This window comes from Eptesicus fuscus, chromosome 3, assembly GCF_027574615.1.
Source record: "Eptesicus fuscus isolate TK198812 chromosome 3, DD_ASM_mEF_20220401, whole genome shotgun sequence".
In the NCBI taxonomy this organism is placed as follows: Eukaryota; Metazoa; Chordata; class Mammalia; order Chiroptera; family Vespertilionidae; genus Eptesicus; species Eptesicus fuscus.
In genome coordinates this window covers 82,673,667-82,697,596 of record NC_072475.1, presented here as the reverse complement: position 1 = coordinate 82,697,596, position 23,930 = coordinate 82,673,667, and the positions used below count along the sequence as shown (strand labels likewise).

At 40.0% G+C, this 23,930-nt stretch overlaps 1 protein-coding gene across 1 annotated transcript in view; it reads left to right on the top strand.

Moving 5' to 3' along the window:
* The window catches only part of EPHA6 (EPH receptor A6), a 1,030,425-nt gene that overhangs the window by 670,640 nt on the left and 335,855 nt on the right, over positions 1 to 23,930 (top strand). The window contains exon 7 of the mRNA XM_054714059.1: positions 4,020 to 4,182. Within this exon, the coding sequence (XP_054570034.1) occupies positions 4,020 to 4,182 (163 nt within the window). The remainder of the gene's footprint in view (positions 1 to 4,019; positions 4,183 to 23,930) is intronic.

Sequence of the window (23,930 nt, the reverse complement as noted above, 5' to 3'; positions counted from 1 at the left end):
ACTGTACTGAAAACTAATGAGTTAAGCGTGAAACACAAGAAGTTAGAAGACAACATAACTAACAAAAGGAAAATAGAAAGAAATAAGAAAATAATTTATAGTAAGAACAGATATTAAAAATAGTAGAAAATAGAGAAATAATTAGAGCTAAACAAAGCCAAAAGTTGATTCAAACTTCTAGAAAGCTTGACAAAGAAAACAATACAAAAAGAAATAATATTAAGACTGAGCAGAGGATTTTACTATGGATTTAACAAACATGAAAAATGTATAAGAGAGTTTTATGAACAGTAAAATGTATTACCTAGCAAAGTTGAAGATGTACGTGCCATACAACTAGCAACTCCATTATGGCAAACTCCAGAAAGACTCACACACACCCTGTTCAAGAATGTTCTTAATGCAGCCTACCAGGATGAATAAAGAGTCTGGGTGGCTCTGTGGCAAAGCATAGTCTCTACCTGGTAACAGTTACATTGAACTGGGGTTGATGTGTCAGCAACAAGTCTATTAGCCACAATTCTGGAACAATAGTGCCTATGCTTGTCATGGGTAAGTGCTAATTTGGTTTCCCACGAGCTTGGAAACACCAGGAGGAGAGAGGGCTGCTATACACTGGGAGGAGGAACTTTGGTGCCTGCTGCTTTCTGAGCCTCCTCCTCCGCATGCTCAGAGGTAGCAAGATGTAAGACAAGGCAGCAGCCACCACACTCCTGTGATTTAGGCTGAGGAACCATATAGGCACACTTCCTACTTGAGGATTTTTATTCCAGGGATGTAGCTACAAATGCACTTTTGTATCTAACAGCAGGAATGCAAAAAACTGTTTGCAAAATGTGTCCTTTACTCCGTGAAGCTTTACTAAGTAAGAAATTACTATTCCCCTATGCTTTGGTGAAGCAACAGAGACCTAACAGATCATTATTGGCCATTCCTAGAGCAAATATTTGAGTTTATATCTTCTCTCTATGAGGATAAGACTAAATTCTTTTTTCCGTGCTTTAAAATTCTTCTCAGTCATCACTTCAAAATACACCATAAATCTTATGTTGCAGAAAATTTTGTGAAAGATGGAATCTTTTCTTCTTGTATGTGAGACTGAAAAAATCCAAAATGTTTTGCAAATTTCACCAGAAATTATATTATCTCTTCTACTAGTACACATTTTTTTCAACAATATGGGTTTTATACCCCAAGTTATAAAGGCCTTGATCTTAGAAAATCCTTCTGTAAGCCCTTAGCAGATGATTGCTGCCATCAATGTTTTCAAAGATTTTATTTCCTTGGATTTTATGCTAGGTGAGTATTTATTTACTTTCTAATCTCAAAACTACCTAGAGGTAAATATAAGTTGACATTTGTCTGTTTTGTCTTTTATTTAAAACTAGAGGCCTGGAGCAAGAAATTTGTGCTTGGGTATGGTCCCTAGGCCTGGCCTGTGATCAGGACCATCTTCCCTGGCTGCCAGCAGCCAGCTCCTATCCCCTCACCCACCCCTGATTGCCCATGTGCCATCTGGCGATCAGAACCTGCTGGCCAGGGGAAGGGACCAAGAGGTCGGCCATTCCCACCCGCTTGCCGCCCTGCCCCCGCCGCCAGTTGCCCTCTGTGTGGGGGGCAACCAGCGGGGTGGAGGCCTTGGCTTGGCACTGCCCGCATCCCCTGCCACACACCTCTAGTTTCCCATTCACCATTGGTCTATGGGAGCCTGCTGGCTGGGGAAAGGGAACGAGAGGTGGTCAGGGCACCTCATAGTGACTGGTCAAGCGGTTGTTCTGGTCATTCCGCCATTAGGGTCAATTTGCATATTACCCTTTTATTATATAGGATTTGCTGTTATTAACTCATATTTTCTTTGTACTTCATGTTTAATAAACAGTTCTATTATTGGGGGTATAGGGCAAATTCAATTCCTCAGCTAGACACAAATAGCCATGTAGCATATAAGATTCTGACAAATAAAGCCATAAAATTTTTAAATGATCTTTAAGATAAAGATTTTTTTCCCTCAAAAGTAGCTTAAGGGAAAGAATTTTCATAGCTCTAAATCTTAAAGCATCACAAGCAAATAAATGCAGCTTGATACATTCTACATGTGTGTAGATTTTTATAACTTCATTTGTTAGTTTGGAAGATCTCCTGAACAATAGATTTTCAGGAAAAGGCTAAATCTTGAGGGGCATATTATAGATAGAATTTAAGCATTGAATGAGTGCTTCAGTTAATGCCCTTGAAAGTCACTTCCATCCCTGAGACTACTTCTATCTTCATATTAATCATAAAAATAGTGCCTAATTAACTTAAGGACCCATGGCCTAATTTGACCTATGAATTGCAAAGAGTTGTTCATACAAATACAATTTTTTTTCAGATATGTTATAAAATATAATTATAAAGTTATTGAACAACTAGAGGCCCAGTGCATGAATTCATACACCAGTGGGGTCCCTCAGCCTGGCCTGCGGGATTGGGCCAAAACCAGTTCTCCAACATCCCCTGAGGAGTCCCAGATTGCGAGAGGGCACAGGCCAGGCCAAGAGACCCCATGGGTGCACGATTGGGGCCAGGGAGAGACATGGGAGGTTGGCCAGCCGGGGAGGGACTGCAGGAGGGCTCCAGGGCATGTCTGGCCTGTCTTGCTCAGTCCTGATCAGCTGGACCCTAGCAGCAAGCTAACCTACTGTTTGGAACATCTGCCCCCTGGTGGTCAGTGCATGTCATAGCGAACAGTTGAGCAGCCTTAGCATATCATAAGCATATTACACTTTGATTGGTTGAATGGATGACCGGACACTTAGCATATTAGGCTTTTATTATATAGGATAACACTATACAAAAACAGTATAAAGTTTCATTTGTCTCACCAGCAGCATATTGTTTAGTCACTTATATGCACAGGTCAAATTAAATACCCTGCTCTTAGGTGGGAGACATTTTTAAAAACCCTGACAGGCTAGATCAGTGGTCGGCAAACTCATTAGCCAACAGAGCCAAATATCAACAGTACCACGATTGAAATTTCTTTTGAGAGCCAAATTTTTTAAACTTAAACTTCTTCTAACGCCACTTCTTCAAAATAGACTCACCCAGGCCGTGGTATTTTGTGGAAGAGCCACAACGCAAGGGGCCAAAGAGCCGCATGTGGCTTGCGAGCCGCAGTTTGCCGACCACGGGGCTAGATCACTCAGTCAGCTGCAGCAAATCCATCTGCTGTTAGTGAGGAGACGTAATTTGGCAGTTAGCTGCAGGTGACTGGGAACCAAGCCTCCAGGCCTGCCTAGGATTCCAAAAGCGTGGTAAGCCTTTCATACCTTCCTACGTCTCCGATGCTCCCTCAGGAGCACACTGTTTTTAAATCTGCCTTACAGTCACTACGTGACATGTACATCTTTAAAAATAAACTGTGGTGTCTTGGGACAGCACATGTTTATGGTTTCATGTGTTCAGTTGACTCAACTTGGGTTGTTGGTCCTGGGGAATCACTGAGTTTCAGGACCAAGCAATTGATTTGGGATCAAAGATTTTGAACTTTAAAAAGCAATTAATTTACGTTTCCTTTCACCCACGGGTCTACCCACGGATAGCGCCGGCATTTTGGCACTACCTGCGGGTAGAAGTGAGTAGCGAGCACTTGACTTCTCCCACCCTCGCTCCCGGCTCTCTGCCGGTGTGGTCTGATCTGATGCGCCCATGTTGCTCAAGATGCAGCTGCCATTCTGTGTAAACACGCTCTCCCACCACCATGCCTCAGAGTTGGGTCAGAAATCCAAATCGCTGAGAACACAAGTGAAGTTTATATGAGATTAATCATCCTTCTTAATAAATTTCCAAATCAAGACCCTATCATATGTATCCTAATGATAAATAACTAAGTGCTAAATTATGGAAAACCATAAGTATACCTCTTTTTAATCAATACTTTTGATATTCTGGGCAGAATTCCTCAGCTTAACTTTGTATGTCTCTGGGAAAAGGCAGAATAACTGCTTCATTTGCGTTTTCTTCTTTTCTGTCCCTAGGAGCATGAGCAGCTCACCTACTCCTCCACGAGGTCCAAGGCCCCCAGTGTCATCATTACAGGTCTCAAGCCAGCCACCAAGTACATATTCCATATCCGAGTGAGGACTACCACAGGATACAGTGGCTACAGCCAGAAGTTTGAATTTGAAACAGGAGATGAAAGTAAGTTCCACACAAGGATATAGAGTAAGATGTTCATTTAGTACCATTCCCATAGTGAAAATCTAACGTCCTGATAGTTAAAAATCTAATGTCCCAAAATTTTCATAGTCTTATCAAACAGGATTCTGTTCATGCACATGGTCATACGGCCATGTTGGTTAATGTTTTACTGTTATCCATATAATGTGACCCCAATATGTCTCTTCATGCAGAATTCATCACTTACACTATAACACAGAGTCTCAGTGGTTCTCAACCTTTCTACTGCCGCGACCCTTTAATACAGTTCCTCATGTTGTGGTGACCCCCAACCGTAAAATTATTTTCGTTGCTACTTCATAACTGTAATTTTGCTACTGTTATGAATCGTAATGTAAATATCTGTGTTTTCTGATGATCTTAGGCTCTACAGCAGCGGTTCTCTAGCAGGGCCGCCTAAGACCATCGGAAAACACAGATATTTACATTACGATTCATTAACAGTAGCAAAATTACAGTTATGAAGTAGCAACGAAAATAATTTTATGGTTGGGGGTCACCACAACATGAAGAACTGTATTAAAGGGTCGCGGCGTTAGAAAGGTTGAGAACCATTGCAGTAGGTGGTGTTAGCCTAAATGGTCATCAGTGTTGGCATCATAATATGAGGCTAGTGAAAACCTGGGAGAGAATAAAGCCATGAGAAAATGATTTTAGCAGTTATTTCAATATTATGCAGCTTTGGCTTATCTCAGTTACACCATTGAAATGCACATTATAAGTTTAAATGTAGATGCATGGGCTTAATTAGAAATTCAAATTAGTTCCATAGCCCCAACACATTGACAACCAAAATGGGAGATGAAGGGACTGAGGTATTTCAACATCATGTAACATAAGTGGTGAAATGTCTTACTCATTCTAAGCCCACCTCTACCATTGAATTCTTTTTTGGGCTTTAATATTCATCTTACTGCTCTCTTTGTATATGGGTGGCTCTTGTAATGTTCCTGATTAAAAAATGTCTAAATATCTAATCATCATTAATAAGAATTCAAGAATAGAGAATTTATTATAAAATTCTTTATGAATAATGGCAATAATAGCTACCATTTATTGAGCCACTAAAAATACCAGAAATGATGTGAAGTATTTGCATGTATTTTCTCATTTAAACTTTTCACCCTTCAAAGAGACAAGTATTATTTTCCTAATTTTACTTGTGAGAAAACAAAAGCCTAAGGAAATTGAGCCATTTGTTTATATTCGTGCAACTGGTAAGAAGTGGTGGTCTGTACTCTGAATTGCTCCATTATCTGCCAAGTCCTTTCATTTGAATTATTAATAATGCTAATGGTAAGTCCACTAATTAGGCTACAATTTTTCTCTAGTTTATCACTTCCTCAAAGTGAAGCTACTTGGGTTTCAAATTCTGTGATGGAGCGAATGTTTTGTTTGTTATTTTTATGCTGATGAACAATATTGATCCATAAGAAATTCTTTGGTACATCTATATCTAACGAAAGAGTGAAAAAAGCACTGACTTATTTAATTAAGAAGGAACACAATGTTGGGAAAGTAAACTAATAAATAAAAAGAATACTTATAACCTGGATGTTTAATATCAGTGATAGTATTTATAATCCTGCTGGAGACTGTTGTCTTTTCAAGCTAGAAATTATTGGGACAAGAGTGTAATTATCACAAACCATAATAAAAAAAGCAATGTTAAAATGCCCAAATAAGTGTTCCTGCTATGTTCTGTTGACTATTTTTTTCTGATCACATGTCAAGACTTAGGCTAGGTACAAAGCCAAGGATGCAACTCAAGGCAAGTTTGCTCCAGGGAAAAGTCTCATCATTGTCCTATCACAGCTATATCTATTTCCTCCCTGCACCCAGTTCTCTTACTTTATTTTACATAGGAAGAAATTAACCTAACTTCTCAAAAGCATGACATTTTGAATATTATTTCATTGAGTTAGAAATGCTCTCTCAGACAAACTCATAGGCCTAAAGCCAAATAAGTCATTTGTGTTCATCTGGCACTTCTAGACAAGGCAACCCAGTCTAATAAGAAAACAATAAGGTCTGACCTAAATTTAATTTGGGTTTAATTCTAAAGTTCAACTCATACTTTTAGATGTTATATAAGAGAAAGTACTTTGAAATTCCTTAGCTGAAAAGTCCTCTACTCACCAATGACCCAGTGCAATATTTGTTCTTTTGGCAAAAAATGTAGAGGACACTTACATATGTGCCATTCTCTGAGTGAGGTTCTGAGGATAAAAATAATAATAAGAGCTATTGCCTTCACATAATTTATAGTTTAGATTTGTGAAATAAAAATGAAAAATGCAATATTATATGACATGTACTACCATAGGGATAACATGTACTACCATAGAGATAACATGTACTACCATAGAGATAACATGTACTACATAGAGATAGGTAAAAGGTGCTATGAGAGCATAGAGAAGAGGCCCTAGTTCAGCACAAATGGTTCATGAAAAGCTCCTGGAGGATGAGAAATGAGGGCTCATTCTTGAAAGGGGAGTAGAAAAGAAATAGAAAGAGTACTAAGGCCTGAGACAGCATGAAAAATTAAAGAAGAACAAATAATTTGGTATGGTTACAGTGAAGAGATCTGGAAGGCAAAATGGTAGGATCTAAAGGTGGAGAGTTATTTATACAGGGGCCAAAATGCAGGCGCTCTTCTGGCCATATTAAGGATATTAGGTCTTATGAAGACATTGAGGAACCATGGGAGGATTTTAATCAGGCAGCAACGTGACCAGTAACAGGTGTAGGCTATGCTGAGCAATTTGCACAAATTATCATATCAATTCTGACAATATTGTATCTATGTTTAGAAACTTAAGTAGCTTTCCTCAAATATGATAAGCAATCAGTGGAAGTGAAGGATTAGAACCCTGGAACCATCTGATAAAGTCAGCAGCAGACAGCAAAAGCCATGTTCCAATTACTGATTTATGAATGTCATGAAAGTGACTTTTATTAGACCTTGGAAGAGACAGAGTGTCTGAGAAGTATCTGAAAAATGTTTGTCTAAACCTGGAGTTTGAGAACATAAAATGGCTCCCAAGTCCATTTGTAGCCTAAGGCAAAGTCATTTAAAGGATCACTTTTTATCTGGTTTGCTTTAAATTTCATTTTCAAAGCATGTTGTTTATATCCAGAAGAGAATTTCAATGAATAATGTCATAGTAGGATATGAATAGGTTTACTATAAATTTAGGAATATAATTATATAGGTCCAATCTACTACATCAGTCTTTTTCTCTTTATACCCTCCTAGCTCATCTTTAAATTTTTATGGCTTTGTTTCTCAAATAGTGCCTGAACTATTAAAATGTCAACTTTATTATTATATTATCTTGTGTGTATTCTGTTTACTTAGCTAAATATATATATATATATTAGAAGCCCGGTGCACGAAATTTGTGCACTTTGGGGGTCACCCAGCCTGGCCTGTGCCCTCTCGCAGAGTGGGAGCCCCATGATCGATCGCCCCAAAGAGGTAGGCTCCGCCCACCCATCCGGGGCTACTGGATGGATTGCCCCAAAGAGGTAGGCCAGAGCAGAGGGACCCGCCTCCACGCCACATGGAGCCGTGGGACTGGCCTCATCGCGAGGAGCCAAGGAGCTGCGGGACCCGCCTCTGTGCCGCACACAATGTCAAGCTCCCACCCACCCATGTGCCCCGGCTGTGCACACAGCCTCCTGGTAATCGCTCGTCACGGCGTGAGGGCGTCATGACCACATAGGCTTTTATTAATAAGATGCCTAGAGAAGGGGTGTGAGTTGGGGAGAAGAGTTTAGGTACTCTCTCATTTAATGGCCTGGTTCAATTTTTTAAAATTAAGCAAAATGAAGTACTTTACAATTTAATTCTCTTAGCCATACTATTTTACTTGTTTCAAGTTTTAGTTTGCTCATAACAAGTAAGACAATAACGTAGAATATGAAATAATTTCTTTTCAAATTCATCATGTTCTTAACACTTGTGCTCTACAAACATCGTGATATCATGGTGTCACTATGGTGACCTCTCTTGCTCTTTTAGACCAGTGGTTGAATTTATTCGCAGAGTCAGAATATCCTAATGAAAACCAGCTAACAAATGTAAAGGTTACTAATTATGACTGCGAGCATTATTTAAAAAGTCATTTAGTGCTATTGGCTTCCTTTCTCACTAAGTCTATAAGAACAACCTCATTTTGGTAGTATAAATGGAGATAGATATAGGAAGATAGATGGGTAGATAGGTAGGTAGGGAGGTATGTAGATAGATAGATGGTAGGTAGATAGATAGATAGATAGATAGATAGACAGATAGATGATAGATATTCACTCATCTATAGTCACAAAAGACTTTTTGTGTTTCAATGCTGATATTCCATATGTTTGCTAATCTCTCACTGGACTGAGGGTATAGCTGAATATTATGTCCACTAACAGCATTCATTGAGTGCTTATTATGTACTAGCCTTTATATTAGGTATTATAATTGATTCCCTGGAATAAATTTATCAAATAACAGTTAACTACACAATCAGTAGTAAGAAAATAAGAATATATAAATATTCTATGTGTATCTTCTTGAAAGATAGATGGAAGATAAGTGGTAGGTAGGAGCTGTCTAATATAAGAATTTTAGCAAAATGAAAATAAAATTCATATTATGCCACAAAGTATCAAACACACACATATATATGTTAAATACAGCTCTTTTTGGGTTAAAAGTATGAAAAAACAAGAAATTTTAACAGCTCCATAATTGTTATTTCTCTTCTTACTTTCTGGAGAAAATGTACTTTTGTCCAATGCATAAAAAGATGAGAATTAAAGTTTAAAAGTTATCTACATAGCAAATAATTATATCCATATCCTTATAAAGTGCTTAAATTATATTTGATTTAATCTTTAATAATCTATTGAAATTACACCCCACATATTTTAAAAACTAATACAAATAATTTATAGATAAGGAAATCAAACATTTGTTCTTACTTAAAATACTACCAGATTTATCTAATACTAGAGGCACAGTGCACAAAATTTTTGCACTCGGGGCAGCGGGGGGGTCCCTCAGCCTGGATTGTGAGAGGGCGCAGGCCAGGCCAAGGGACCCCACCCGTGCACAATCGGGGCCAGGGAGGGACGTGAGAGGTTGGCCATCCGGGGAGGGACTGCGGGAGGGATCCATGGCGTATCTGGCCATCTTGCTCAGTCCTGATCAGCTGGGTCCCAGCAGCAAGCTAACCTACTGTTCGGAGCATCTGCCCCCTGGTGGTCAGTGCACGTCATAGCAACTGGTCGACTGGTCAACTGTCTGCTCTCTGGTGGTCAGTGCGTGTCATAGTGAGTGGTTGAGTGGCCTTAGCATATCATTAGCATATTATGCTTTGATTGGTTGAATGGATGAACAGATGAACAGACACTTAGCATATTAGGCTTTTATTATATAGGATTCAAATGTATTTTAAAATAAGAGAAAATAATTTTAAGTATGCATTTTCAAAACCAAAATAAAATATATCCTGTTAGACCAGTGGTCGGCAAGCTCATTAGTCAACAGAGCCAAATATCAACAGTACAACGACTGAAATTTCTTTTGAGAGCTGAAAACCGACTTCTGCACATGGGCCATGAAGTTTCAATCGCACTGTATGTGCGCGCCCACATGTGGTATTTTGTGGAAGAGCCACACTCAAGGGGCCAAAGAGCCTCATGTGGCTCGCAAGCCGCAGTTTGCTGATCACTGTGTTAGACTTCAGACAACTTGAACATTTCACTTAAATACTGGAAAAGAGCTTGTGAAGCTATCAAAATGGAGTAGAATATATAGCTTAAAACCAATTTTTTAAAAGAAAAGTGGAATTTTACACATAATAATTAGCAATTTACCTCTTTCATTTCTTAATGGTTATCCAAATTACCTGGAGAAATACATTGTCAGCAAATAAGCAATGCATTTCTTTTCTCTGGAAAGATTAATTATACCTTAAATTTTAACAACATGTAAATTTAGGTTTTTACCTGTAGGCTACATAAAGCATTTTGCAGCACAAAAGCTACATATGTCAACATTTGAAAATGTGTTTTTCAAATGTTGTAACTATAGACTAGATTTGTGGTACCTATAAAAGCGGTAACTATAGACTAGATTTACATCACATAAAACAAATAACCACACAAAAATCATCATGATCACCATTAAGTACCCAAACTGAAAGCTACTGAATCACAATATTTCAAAATAGAATCTTATGCCATGTCTTACACAATTATACAAAAAAGCTATGTGGGTACAAATAAATGAATTTAATCAATTACTTTTTTAAAACATTTATAATATTTAGTAATTTTTACTATGGTTTTATATTTAAGCAATTTGATTAATTTTAACAATTTATAGGTGGGAAATGATCCTGAAAATTAGGAGCAAAAATTGTACCTGTAGTTTTTGTTTCATTATCTATTCTTTAGGTGTCCATTTGACTAATTTATTTATACTCCACTTGGTATACTTAAAAACCCCAAATATTTGTGTATTTTCTACTGAATACAATGTTAATTTCTCAATAAATATTCAAGTCTCCCTTTAGTCTAATCCAAATTGGCATCATTCCTGCCCTACTTCTCTCTAGTTAGCATATACTCTGGAAAATGTGTGGGTGCTTTATACAAAATAAAATTCTTCTTAAAAAAATAGTTGTATTGATTTCAGAAAGGAAGGGAGAGGGAGAGAGAGATAGAAACATCAACAATGAAAGTCATTGATCAGCTGCCTTCTGCACACCACCATCGGGGATTTAGCCTGCAACCCAGGCATGTACCCTGACCAGAAATTGAACCGTGATCTCCTGGTTCATAGGTTGACGCTCAACCACTGAGCCATGCCAGCTGGGCCAAAAATTTTTCTTAATCTTTACTTTTAAGCTTCTTTTATGATTTCCAACTGGTATATTCAAAAACCTATGACAGCACAAACGGTTAGTCCAGCTCACACACTGCCCGCCTTTCCTGAAGTGTTCTCATCAGTCTAAGAGAGCATCAATCTTTCCACAGACTTTCTGTAGTGTTTTATTGTGCAAGGGCTTTATTCTTTACTAAATTGTTAGCAATTTGAGGTCAAGAACTATAGCCTATTTATCTTTGTGTCTCAAAAGATTTCTTGCACATAATTAGTTTTCAATATGCATTTAATCAAATAAATAAAGAACATATAATTTTCCAAAGGCTAAAATATGAAGAAATGACATGTTGCCTACCAGTCTGAGAAGAAAGAATCAAATATTTTTATTTGCCACAGATAAGCAATGCTGCTTGCTTTGTTTTGGGTAACAAGATGTAACTGGCTTGAGTCATGTAGAAACATGATGCATGCAATTTTAATTACAAATTAATTGTTAATTCTAAAATGTGGGGGCATTTTCGGTAGAGTTTAATGACATTTTTGTTGTTATTTAACATGTTTTCCTCCTTAAATGTCTTTTTTTAAAACCTTTATGTTTGATCCAGTCTATTGGTGGAAATACAATCTGTACTGCTTCAATTACTTAAGGTGAAATTAGCTAGATAATTATTAGCAGCAGTCAGAAAATTTGAAATAATTATTAATAGTGAAGCATGAAGCATAAAGAGGACCAGCTGACCCTGATGGAGTAATAAAAAAGTTAATTAATCAAGCAGGAGTCAGATTTCATATTTATGAGTCTACCTAAAGGAGGATGAATTCCAGAACATAAGACTTTAATCTCAAATAATCTCTAGTCAATAGCACACTTTCAATGTTGTCAGCCATAGCCATCTCAAATGCAAACATCAATAGGAAAGAGGGATTTTCTAGCAGTTAGATTGTTTGAATGTAAATTAGCCTACCTTATGAGGTAATAAAGAACCTTCATAAGAATTTGTGCTGAAGATAGTTGGATACTTGTTCAGCATGTCATAAGGGAAATCCCTGTTTTTATTTAGGAGGTTGTGATAGAAGTTTGATGTAACGTCTAACATCAAGATTTCATAATAACAGATAATATTTATGGAGTTCTAATTATGATTCAAGCACTGTTCTATTCTTTAGGGCTACTAAGGCATTTAACCATTCTATGGATCAGAAAAGTGAAGCACAAAGACGTTCAGTAACTTACCAGTTTCCCACAGCTAGTAAGTGTTGAAATGGGGATATCATGACATCAGGCCCTTTTCATACTAATACTCAGAACCAGGAAGTTCCCTTTCTTCCATTCATTGTTTTTACTTTTCTTATTCAGCTTGGTCATTACTTCTAATTTTCTTCATGAGTAATTTTTATTCTTACCTCCAATTCTTTACTCTCCCTCAACAAATTATATTTCTTCTTAAAATAATGGGTGTTTGAATACACACACATATTTTTCAGAAGACTATAATTATTTATAAATCACCATGCATGATTTTCAGAAAACTATGGGTGTTTTAATGCAGATTGCTGGATTAATGCACATGTAGTAAACCCAGTATAACGCTCTAAAGGGGCAAAATCATGCAGTTAGTCTGATAACCTACATGTGCAGGGACTTGATGAAGAATAATTATTTGCATAGAAAATGGAAGTCTCCTTTTTTGCACTGACAAAAAAAATATTTCACTTCAGTTTTGCCTGGTTCAAATAAAGATTTAAATGATTGGAACCAGTTTTGTGTACTGCAAGACAGATTGAAGTCTTTAATATGAAAAATATTAAAGATCATAATGTTGCTAAATGATCTGGAAAGAAAATCATTAACTATTAACAGGCATTTAGACTTGTAAAGTGTGCACATCAAGTGCAGTGTTATAATTTGGCTCATATCTAAAAGGGGACTAACAAACCTTAAAACAGAATATAGGTTTATTTTATGACAGTAATGTACAACAACATATACAAAAACATGATTTCTTTGGGATATAAGCCCTTATCACTTGATTGGAAGTTTCTTGTGTGTTTTTTTTTTTTTTTTTTTGAGATAAGGAACCATTTCTTATTCATTTTTGAACTTCCAACATTGCTTTGCATGTGTCTGACAATTGGAAGACATTCAATGAATATCAATGAGTTAATGTTATCCAGTAAATATTCAATGAATGTACATCTGTTATTTCAAACAAATTATATATATTCAATGAATGTACATCTGTTATTTCAAACAAATTATATATATTTTATTATTCTACCTATAGATCTTCAGTATGTTGCTTTTATTTGTTTATTTTGTGCATGTATTAATAGCAATATGCTGAATGCTGGTCAAATTATGCAGGATGAATAAATTCTAGAAATCTAATGTAAAATATTATGACTATATTTAATACTGTATTGTATACTTGAAATTTGGTAAGAGAGTAGCTCTCAATTATCTCACCATACACACACACACACACACATACACACACACACACACACACAAATGACTACATGAGGTGATAGATATATTAGTTTGATTGTGATAATAATTCCACAATGAATACTTTTATCAAAATATTATGTTGTACACCATAAATATATATAGTTATTATTTGTGAATTATACCTCAATAAAGCTAGAGAAAAAAACACACAAAGTTAAATAATTTATGTTCTCTGTCTTGAAGAAACTCACCACTAAACCACTCTAGAGACTCTTATAAGAATTCCTTATTTATGTCATTCTCAAAGTCTAATTTTAAATTGACTTGATTTTAAATGAGATGGATTTTTTTCTATCAGCCATCATATAAATTGCCTGACTTTTTCTGTCAAGCTGTTTGACTTTACAACCTTGAATTCTTCTAGAGAGCAAAAATGTTTCTTAGACATTTCAATTGCTTCAAATTTAGGGAAAAACATATTAGTACTTGAGGATTTAGTGCTGTCTCGAGAAGACACAAATCAGCTTTATTGACTTATAATTTAAAGTGTTTGTGTTTTTTTTTAGCAGCATATTTTAGTTATCAGAAAAGCATCAAGGTCAAAGTGAAGAAAAAAAAACCTAATCTCAACATAATCACATGGAGCCTATTCATAACTGCTGGTGTGATTTTTAATTATGGTTACCTTTCAATTTCATCTGTTGCACAACCATGCACTACTAGTAAACTCAAGACAGGATTAGGAGTATTGTGTTGCTCAGTGGTTACTTCTGAAATCATGCCTTAAAGTAGCAGGGGAGTTCCAGCTAGCTGCAGAGTGCTGCTAGTGGAGATACAGAGCTTCCTAGAAGGAAAGGGTAGAAAGCATGATGCCGGGATGAATTGTCCTCTGGGAAGTTACAGACTGCCAGGAGGATGCAGCGCAGGGCCTTGGTTCCCAGCTTTACTTCCTATTTCCAATTGATTTCTATGCACATGATAATTTGTCATTTTCCAGAGCTGAAAATTTGAGAATTGAGTGAAAGAGTTGTCAAAATGCCCAAGTCAGATGAAAAGTATTTTATACAAAATACATAAATACTAAATATTACCTGCCTATATAAAAACATAGACATAGTTTGAATTTTTATTTGAACAGTATGAAATAAAAATAATTTTAATTTATCTAATGTAACATCTTTAAAATTGGTGCTACCCCAGTGCAAGGTGTCTGTTTTTGCTATATCTCATTGTGAAGTCACAATACTGAATGGACAGATTTTATAAAATATATCCAGTCAGTTCTACCGAGACCTGTGTGGAGAATTAAGAAGCATGAGAATTAAGTTGCATTACATTTCACTTTTTCAACAGAAATAGTATTTCAGTGAATTTAAATTGAGTAACAAGAATCCTTGGCAAAATAGCAGGAGCCTTTTAAAAGATTTAGCTGTGTGTGCACAAACCAGAGTGTGACATGTGTGAGCACATTACTGTGCTGTAATGATAGGCAAAGTTGCAGAATATGGCAACTTTACCATCGGATATAAAATAGCTGATTCACACAAACTGAATTTTATATTCTTTTATGCTTTTGAAAAACTGAGCATCCTTTAAAAAATGCTTTTGCACTACAGTTATTTTTAAATTAAGTAGTTATCTTATATTTGCTGGATACAAAACCAGAGAAGACTAAATGTGTTTTTTCAACATCAATTTTAGCAGATCTGTAAAAGGTAAACATTGCAATATTACTTACTGAAGTTAGCATATGTATATATATATTCATATATTCTGTATTTATACACACTTCCTGTTCTCATTCTGAAATGAAAAAATGAAATTGGCAATGTTTTTAATATTGTTATATGAGTTCTTATCATTGGAAGTGAACAGGGTTTATTTTTAAATTTTAATAAATTTGTTCTGAAATTTGACATAATGAGAGAGAAAGTGAAGGGCACTTGAAAGGAAGCAGCAACAGTGAAAACAAGCAGAAGAATGTTGTGTTTATTTATTTAATCCTTAACTCAATAAAAAAAAATATTAATGGATGGGCCAGATATAGAGGCAAGCACTGGGGATTCAAAGATAAAAGGGATAAACTTATGTCCTGTTTTCACAAAAGCTAATGAGAGGTTCAGAAAATTAAACAAGATTATAATAAAGGATTATGTGTGATGTTTCTGAGAACACAAGGAGAAAAACCCAAACTATCATCTAGAAATGCTTCCAGGAAGGGGAGAGTGGATGTTATGGGAAGTCTAAAAATCCCGGGAATCTACAACACCACCACCCAGCGAACAGCTGCAAACCCAGGAACACCAGTCCCCAAGCAGTGCGAACATGTGGATTCAGAGGAGCTCTGCACCTCTCCACGGAAAAGAGAGAGAGAACTACATAACCAGACACCCGGAGAAGAGAGATCATGGGGAAACAAAGAAACAGCCCGCATATGAAAGAAAAAGGAGGCCTCACCAGAAAAGGAAGTAAATGAAATGGAGGCAAGCAACCTGTCAGAGAAAGAATTCAGAGAAATGGTAATAAGGTGGATGAATAGAAAATCTTCCGAAAAGAAGTGATACATTAAAAGAGAATTTAAAATTGAATAAAAGTTGGCCATGAAAATGATAGGGATGGAGGGGGGGTGGGGTAAGAGTATTGGAGAGCTTTTCTTCTGTTATAGGTACATGGGTGCAGGTGTAGAGATAAAAGAGAGTATGGAACTTTCTAGTAACTGAAGGAATTCCAGTAAGGCTACATCCATGGTTCTCAAAATGTGGGCCCTGCACCAGAAACATCAGCAACATATTAGAAATGCAAATTTTTGGACCCCACCCCAGACCTACTAATTCTGAGGTGGGTCTTAGCATTCTGTTAGCACAAGCCCTCCACGTAATCTGATGGACACCATAGTTAGAGATCCAGCAGTTTCCTCAGAGGACAAGGGCAGGTAGGGGTAAGGAGTGATGGGGGCGATGATCTCAGTACAGGAAATAAGAGCTGGAGTCTTAGGCAGGGGCCATGCAATGCCATCCCTTATTTTGTTACTATGGCTAAAACCTTCTCTCTCTTTTTCTTTTTTTTTTTCTAGGTTGTGTGTGTGTGTGTGTGTGTGTGTGTGTGTGTGTGTGTGTGTGTGTTTTCTTCCAGTTACCTGCAGTTTTGGAGACAGGCAAGAAGTCAGAGCGAGTTTCCCATAACTGACTGCTCTGGAACCATTGCTAACACATCTAATTATTTCCTCACCTTCATTTTATTCATACTAAAAATAAAACCTTCCAAATATCTTTTTCATTGTCACACCGATTGCTGTCATAATTTCAAAATTCCCTAGAGACAATTTTGGCCTTAAGGATTCACCTACCGAAGGTCCTGGAACCTTGGGAATTATTAAATTCTAACACATGCTTGCTCTCTGCCAGCATGTAAGCCTGCATATTTCTCCTTGACAGTTCATATTTGGTCTCTGGACTTTCAAGACAGTGAAAAATAACCTGCTCACTGAGCCTCCTAAGGAACTGGAGCTCAGCCATCCCATCTCAAACTCTTTACAATAATTGTTCCGTTTCAGAAGTCCTAGAAAGTCAGTTATCTGGGAAACTTCATGAATCTAGATATCATAAAGGTAAAGGTGATATGTTAGCAAAGTTAGACACCAACTACCCTGCCACACAAAGGTGTCATGGGGCTTGTCCCAGGCTTGGTTACTTGGTTGTATGTTCTAATAGGTAAAGGCAAAATGATATATTCAATTAGACGATTCAATTGGTATTTTGGCTTATGAGGATTCTTCATTCTAGACATTAATTTGTCCTCAATAAAATAAAGGAAATGAGCTAAATTATCTTCCTTTGCTCTAAAAATGGGACAGTTCCTAGTGAAGTGATTAGGGACTTAGGCCAGACTACACCCTATGTAATCTGTTTAGGCTTTAGTGTCCTCATCAGTAAACTAGAAATGTATTCATTTGTGTGTACACTGATTCATTCAAGAAATATTTTTGAGAACCCAGTCTGTACTCTGTACTAAGGGCTGTTCTACTGCTATGGATATAGCAGAAATAGACAAAGACCCCTCATATGCTAGAGAATACAGTCTAGAGAGGAGAGAGGAAAACAACAAACAAATAAAAGCTACAGAGGGATGGTATGTTACCTAGATCCCCCTTCAGAACTCAGGTACTTACTCTCTTCACTAATGGGAGTGCTGCCATTAACGGCTCATTACTGAATTGCTTACCAGACATTGCTGACTCAAAAAGGAGCTGTGTACTCAATCAGTCCCTCTCCCCAGGGGCCGGGCAGAATCCAGGACTAGCCAATGTGAGGTACAAAGATTAGTCTCATTGTTCACTCAGGGCAACTCAAAAGGGCCATCGCAGCTCAGAACTCCCTGATGTCTGCTGAGGTTTTGTAGTTACCATGTCACAGTTCAACTGCTCCATTTCCTCATTTTTGGTTCTCTCACTCCCCCACATGTCCATGCTGAGGTGACTCCTCAATAAAACTGCTACATGCAAAGTTCCATTGCAGAATCTGTGTCCCAGGAAACCACATGTCAGACAGACGATGAGAGGTGCTTTAGAGAAGCGCGAAGCTGAGGAGGAGGATAGGGAGTGCCTATCTCCAATGTGATCATTAAATGTTAACTATCACTATAATCCTATTTATTACTGAGAGCTAGGCAGCTGGCAAAAACTTCATGGAGGAGGGCCTTAAACTTGGCCTTGAAAAAAAGGAAAAATATAAATAAGCAGAAAGAACAAGGAAATTCTTCATGATAGCAACTGATTCACGCAATTCAATTTGACGGATACTCTGCAAATAAAGAGACAGCTAAAGAAAACTAGTGAAGAATAATTTTGGTCAAAAACTGAACGTTTGGACTTAACCCTGGATTTAGATCTTGACCCTATCACTTGCAGGTATCAGACTTTGGATAAGTCAATTAACCACTCTGTGCCTCAGTTTCCACATCTTAAAAAATGAGGATATGATTGTCACCCACTTTCTAGTGTTCTTACATGTACATAATGATTCAATGCATGTAAAGTACTTAGCAGAGTTTCCAGTACATACTAGTGTGGTTAGAGCTCGGAAATGTTGATTTTAATACTGACATATTGGTATTTATTTTCAACCCTAAAATTCTATCATACAACTTCCAAATTGTTTTAAAACACAAAACAGTATCCTTTATTATCTTCTTTACTAGAGGCCCAGTGCACGAAATTCGTGCACGGAGGGGGGGGTGTCCCTCAGCCCAGCCTGCACCCTCTCCAATCTGGGACCCTGGGTAGGATCGGGCCTAAACGGGCAGTCGGACATCCCTCTCACAATCCAGGACTGCTGGCTCCCAACTGCTCACTTGCATGCCTTCCTGATTGCCCGTAACCACTTCTGCCTGCCAGCCTGATTACCCCCTAACCACTCCCCTACCAGCCTGATTGATGCCTAACTGCTCCCCTGCCAGCCTGTTTGCCCCTAACTGCCTTCCCCTGCAGGCCTGGTCACCCCTAACTGCCCTCCCCTGCAGGCCTGGTCACCCCTAACTTCTCTCCCCTGCAGGCCTGGTCTCCCCCCCCCCCAAACTACTCTCCCCTGCAGGCCTGGGTCCCCCCGCAACTGCCCTTCCCTGCAGGCCCGGTCGCCCCCAACTTCCCTCCTAACTGCCCTCCCCTGCAGGCTTGATTGCCCCCAACTGTCCTCCCTTGCAGGCCTGGTCCCTCCCAACTGCCCTCCCCTGCTGGCCTGATCACCCACAACTGCCCTCCCCTGCTGGCCATCTTGTGGCAGCCATCTTGTGTCCACATGGGGGCAGCCATCTTGTGTGTTGGAGTGATGGTCAATTTGCATATTACTCTTTTATTAGGTAGGATTATGTAGAGATCCTATTATAGCAGTGATGGCGAACCTATGACACGCGTGTCAGCACTGACACGTGTAGCCATTTCTGATGACACGCTGCCGCTGAGGCGGCCGCATGCTGAGGATGAAACATTTGCTGCTCCTAAGGATGAAACATTTGGGAAATAACGTTTTTTCCTCAAAGTGACACACTACCCGAGTTATGCTCAGTTTTTTGCCAAAGTTTGACACACCAAGCTCAAAAGGTTGCCCATCACTGTATTATAGTAATCAAGTCATTCCCTGATTCTTTTCTTTGACATTTATTCTTCATGCCTATAAGCTTACCCTTAAGACTAGTTGGCTAATCTTGGTGTTAGTTTAATTTTATAGGTGATTTACAAAGGTGAGTGGGATTCCCCAAAATGTGTTGGCCTCCAAGGCTTAAGCACTGGAGAAGTGGATTCAGCCAAGGACACTCCACACTCAAATTTCTGAGATACCAGATCTTAATCAGCACAGTAGGCAAGTCAGGGAACCTCCATCAGTCCAATTACCACATCATCCTGTGGATCCAGAACCACTGTCCTTCCCATTTCTATGGTAATCAAATTATTTATGGGTTGGGCCACTTTTCTTTTAAATGCTTAAATCAATAAAGGTCTCAGTGCCAACAGACAATATTGCAGAATGGTTATAAACTCAAACTCTGGAACTAAGCTGTCTCTACTTAAAGTCTGATTCTGCCACTTCTGTCCACATTGAAAGATGAAACAGAGGGCCGGAGACCATGGGATACCAGGACACAGGCTTTATTGGCGATCACCTTGCCGGCCGCCTTCCAGAGGGGGAAAGGGAAGAGAGAGAGAGAGAGAGAGAAAGCTTGGGGAAGAGAGAGAGAGAGAGAGAGAGAGAGAGAGAGCTTGAGAGAGAGAGAGAGAGAGAGAGAGAGAGAGAGAGAGAGAGAGGGCGCTTGAGAGAGAGAGAGTACCTTTTAAGGGGAGGAAAAGAGGGGACGGGGCTTAGGGCACTCAGCACACGCTGATTGGTGGTTTCATGTAAGGTACATGGTTAGGGGCCTAGGGATTTAGGAATTGGGGGTTTAGGGTATATGGCAGGTGCTGATTGGTGGTTCAATGTACAGTCCATATAAGGTGTTCAGGAATGTCCGGCTGCAGGTGGAGTTTACATCATACTCCGTCCATCAGTTGGGGGAAGGGAGGATCTATCATTCCAGGATTTTGCTAATATTAAAAAAATTGAGAGTCCGGGCAGGGTCAGGGGATGAAGGTCCGTCTTCCATAGCTACTTCCTGCTGAGCGGGGGCGTCGTTAGGGGCGTCTACCTGGGGTCTCAAGGATTCTGGAGTTAGGTTCTGAATTCAGTGCCAGATAGATCTCTCCCACCTTCTGGTTGTTGAATGCCTGCATTCTGTTCTGCAAAAGACTAGAAAACAGTGCATGAGAAAGGGGACTAAAGAGCAAAATTAAAGGAATAGACACCAGTTGGCCTAATGATGGGAGGCTGGACGAGGAGTGTAGCAGCATAATTTCCCCAAGAGACTGGTTGGTGAAGTCTTGAGAGTGAAGTCTTGTTGAGTCACTTGGGAGGTAAAAGCTGGTCCTGAGGCTGCCACAGCATCACTTGTCTGGTTTTGCCGCTTTTCTGGGCCTGGAGCTGAAATACAACTGAGACCTAGATGTTATTTTTAGGGGAGAAAAGAGTAGGGGTCTCAGTTGCCTCACTAGTGATATGAAAGGGGAGAATAGGTTACCCTGGGGGTGAGGTTCTTGCTTTCCCAGTTTTGCCCCTTGCTGGGCATTCACATGTTTCTTGTAGGTCCTGAGACAGGGTTTCAAAGTATGGGTAGAGCAGTGGTTAAGCTCCCTGTGGCAGTTCCAACCCCTGCTGTGATGCCCAGGGTTAGGAGGAGAGGGATGATCTGGACTGCCCTTTTGTGTCAGATAAGATGGTTTACGGGGACAGGTAAAGACTGATTATTGGGGGCTGCATCTACATTGGGTGAGAGATGAGAATACAGGTTCCTGTCCAGCTGATGGGGAGACAGATGTATGTGCTTTCCCCACAGAGGAAGAAAAATCCCTATCATGGAGACGAGCTGATAGGTGTAGGGAGAAGAGGTGGACTAAAGGGTATGAGATTCCTTTTTCTAGTTCCGCACTCCAAGCTGAGAGAGTAGTCACCATGGCGCTGCCAATAAGGGGTGACAGATGAGTGATTGAGATTGTATTGCAGTGAAAGTGGGAGGGAAAGGGAAGGAAAGGAGTAGTGAGAGCCAGGGACCTGGATGGTTGGATAAGAGGTTAGACACTGAATATTCTGGTTTAGCTTAAGAAGTATCCAGCAACCTTGTCCTGCCAGGCTTGGAGACTGAAGCCTCACTTTCTTGCTCAGAGTAACTTCTTTCTTTCTTTTTATCTTTCTTTCTCTTCTCCATCTCATCACATGCACAACCTTCACAAAAACCTTCACAATTTCAAATTAGCCTTCAAACCTTCTTTCTATGTCCTTCAAAAATGCATAACCATGCCTCAGACCTTCTATTAAGTATTTCTAAACATGTCTAGCAATCAATGTTTCAGTATTGTATGCTATTTTAAAATATTTAGAAAAGGCAGGGGGAGGAGGAAGCAGGCTCCGAAGCCTGTTCCCAGGCTAGCCAGGCCTCTAGCTGCTTGAATCCCAAATGGCCACATTCTTCCTACAGATAATGATCATAGAGGAGATAAGGAGATAAGGCGTTTACAGTCCCAGGAATGGCTTGGCCTTGTGGGGTGAGAGAGTGAAACTGAGGTAGGTGACTGTGGTTTGGGACAACTGGGTTTTAAGAGGGGATGCATGGTAGCCCTGGCCGGGCACCGAGGTAGAATGAGAAAAGAGTGAATGGGGGAATTTAGTAAGATGCAGTGTAGACATGAGGTGGCTAATAGCTGTGAGACTAATCCGTCAACCCCCATAATAGAGACTGAGGAGGGGACAAGGGTCCCAGCAGATTAGAAGGGCAGAATAAGTGGCCCCAGTGTCAATTAAAAAGGAGATCGGCTTACCTGCCACCACAGTCGTTACCCGAGGCTCTGTCCTGGTGATGTAAGTCTGTGGGGCCCTGTCGGGGCCTGGGCAGCTTCTTCCGTGGCCAGTCCCAGGAGGTCTGGGAGCTCCAGACCGGATCCAGAGGGCGGCCATGCTGGACTGGCTGAGGCCAGACCCGGAGGAGCCAGACTACAGTCTGATTTCCAGTGGCCTTCCCTTCCACACCTTGGGCAGGGCCCAGGCGGGGGTCTCGGGTTTGAGCAGGACTTGGCTCAGTGTCTTTCCTTGCTGCATTTGAAGCATGGGCCCGGAGGAGGCTTAGCCCCTGACTTACCCGTGGTTGGAGGACCGGCACTCCGTTTGGGGTTCGTGAGAGTGGTGGCTAGGAGCTGGAAGGCCCGCTACTGGGCCTCAGCCTTGGTCTGATCTCGCTTGATTTTGGATTTGGGTCTCCTTGTCTCTATTATTAAAGACCTTAAAGGTCAGGTTAACGAGGTCTTTTGAGGGGTTTGTGGACCTGCAGTTGCGGCATATGTCGGGGAGTAAAGGTGGTCAGGTCAGTGGAAAAAGAAACCTGAGATGCCTCTCAATCTGTGAGGCTGGACATAGAGAATGGGACGTGGAAAGCAAGTGGGGAGAACGGGAGGGTGGGTGGGGAGAGGAAAGCCTGTTCGTAGGAATCTCGAATGCTTCCCAATCCGGTGGCAAAAATTATCTAGATCTCGGAGGATATTGGAATTTTCAGGCCACAGAGAGACTGTTGAGTTTATATTGTGGCCAGGTAGAGCTTCTTTGAGGTTATGAGAGGGTTTGGATTGAGGGGTTCCCATGACCGGAGGGAAAGGCCACCGAGAAGTTGGGGAAGGAATAAGAAGCGTCCTTCTTTTCCCTCTGCCAACCTGTAGAAAAAAGGACAGGAGAAGGTTGCAAGGTCGTCACCCCGAACCTTTCCCGTGGAGTAGAACAGAGTTTTCCCGGCCAGGTACCTGGGCTTTCGTAGAAAGTAGAACGTAGAACGTAGAACGTAGAACGTAGAATGTAGAGCCGTGTACGGGAAACTCTGAGGCCTTTCCAGGTCAAGGGAACCAGGGGTGGGGGTGGTTGGGAAAATCCCTGAAGCCTACCGGTTAGAAGGAAGCGACGAGATTCCCACGTGTCCTGGTACAGCAGGGTTTGAGGAGTGTTCTGAGCAGGCCAATAGACTCAGAACCATGCCTCTGAGCAGAGCCAGAGCAGGAGTCAGAAGCTCGGGGCTAGGTTCGAGGATAGTCCATGTTCACCCAGGTTCAGCACCATGATGAAAGATGAAACAGAGGGCCGGAGACCATGGGATACCAGGACACAGGCTTTATTGGCGATCACCCTGCCGGCCGCCTTACCATGTACCTTACATGAAACCACCAATCAGCATGGGCAGAGCGCCCTAAGCCCCATCCCCTCTTTTCCTCCCCTTAAAAGGCACTCTCACCCCGGCAAGCTCTCTCGCTCTCAA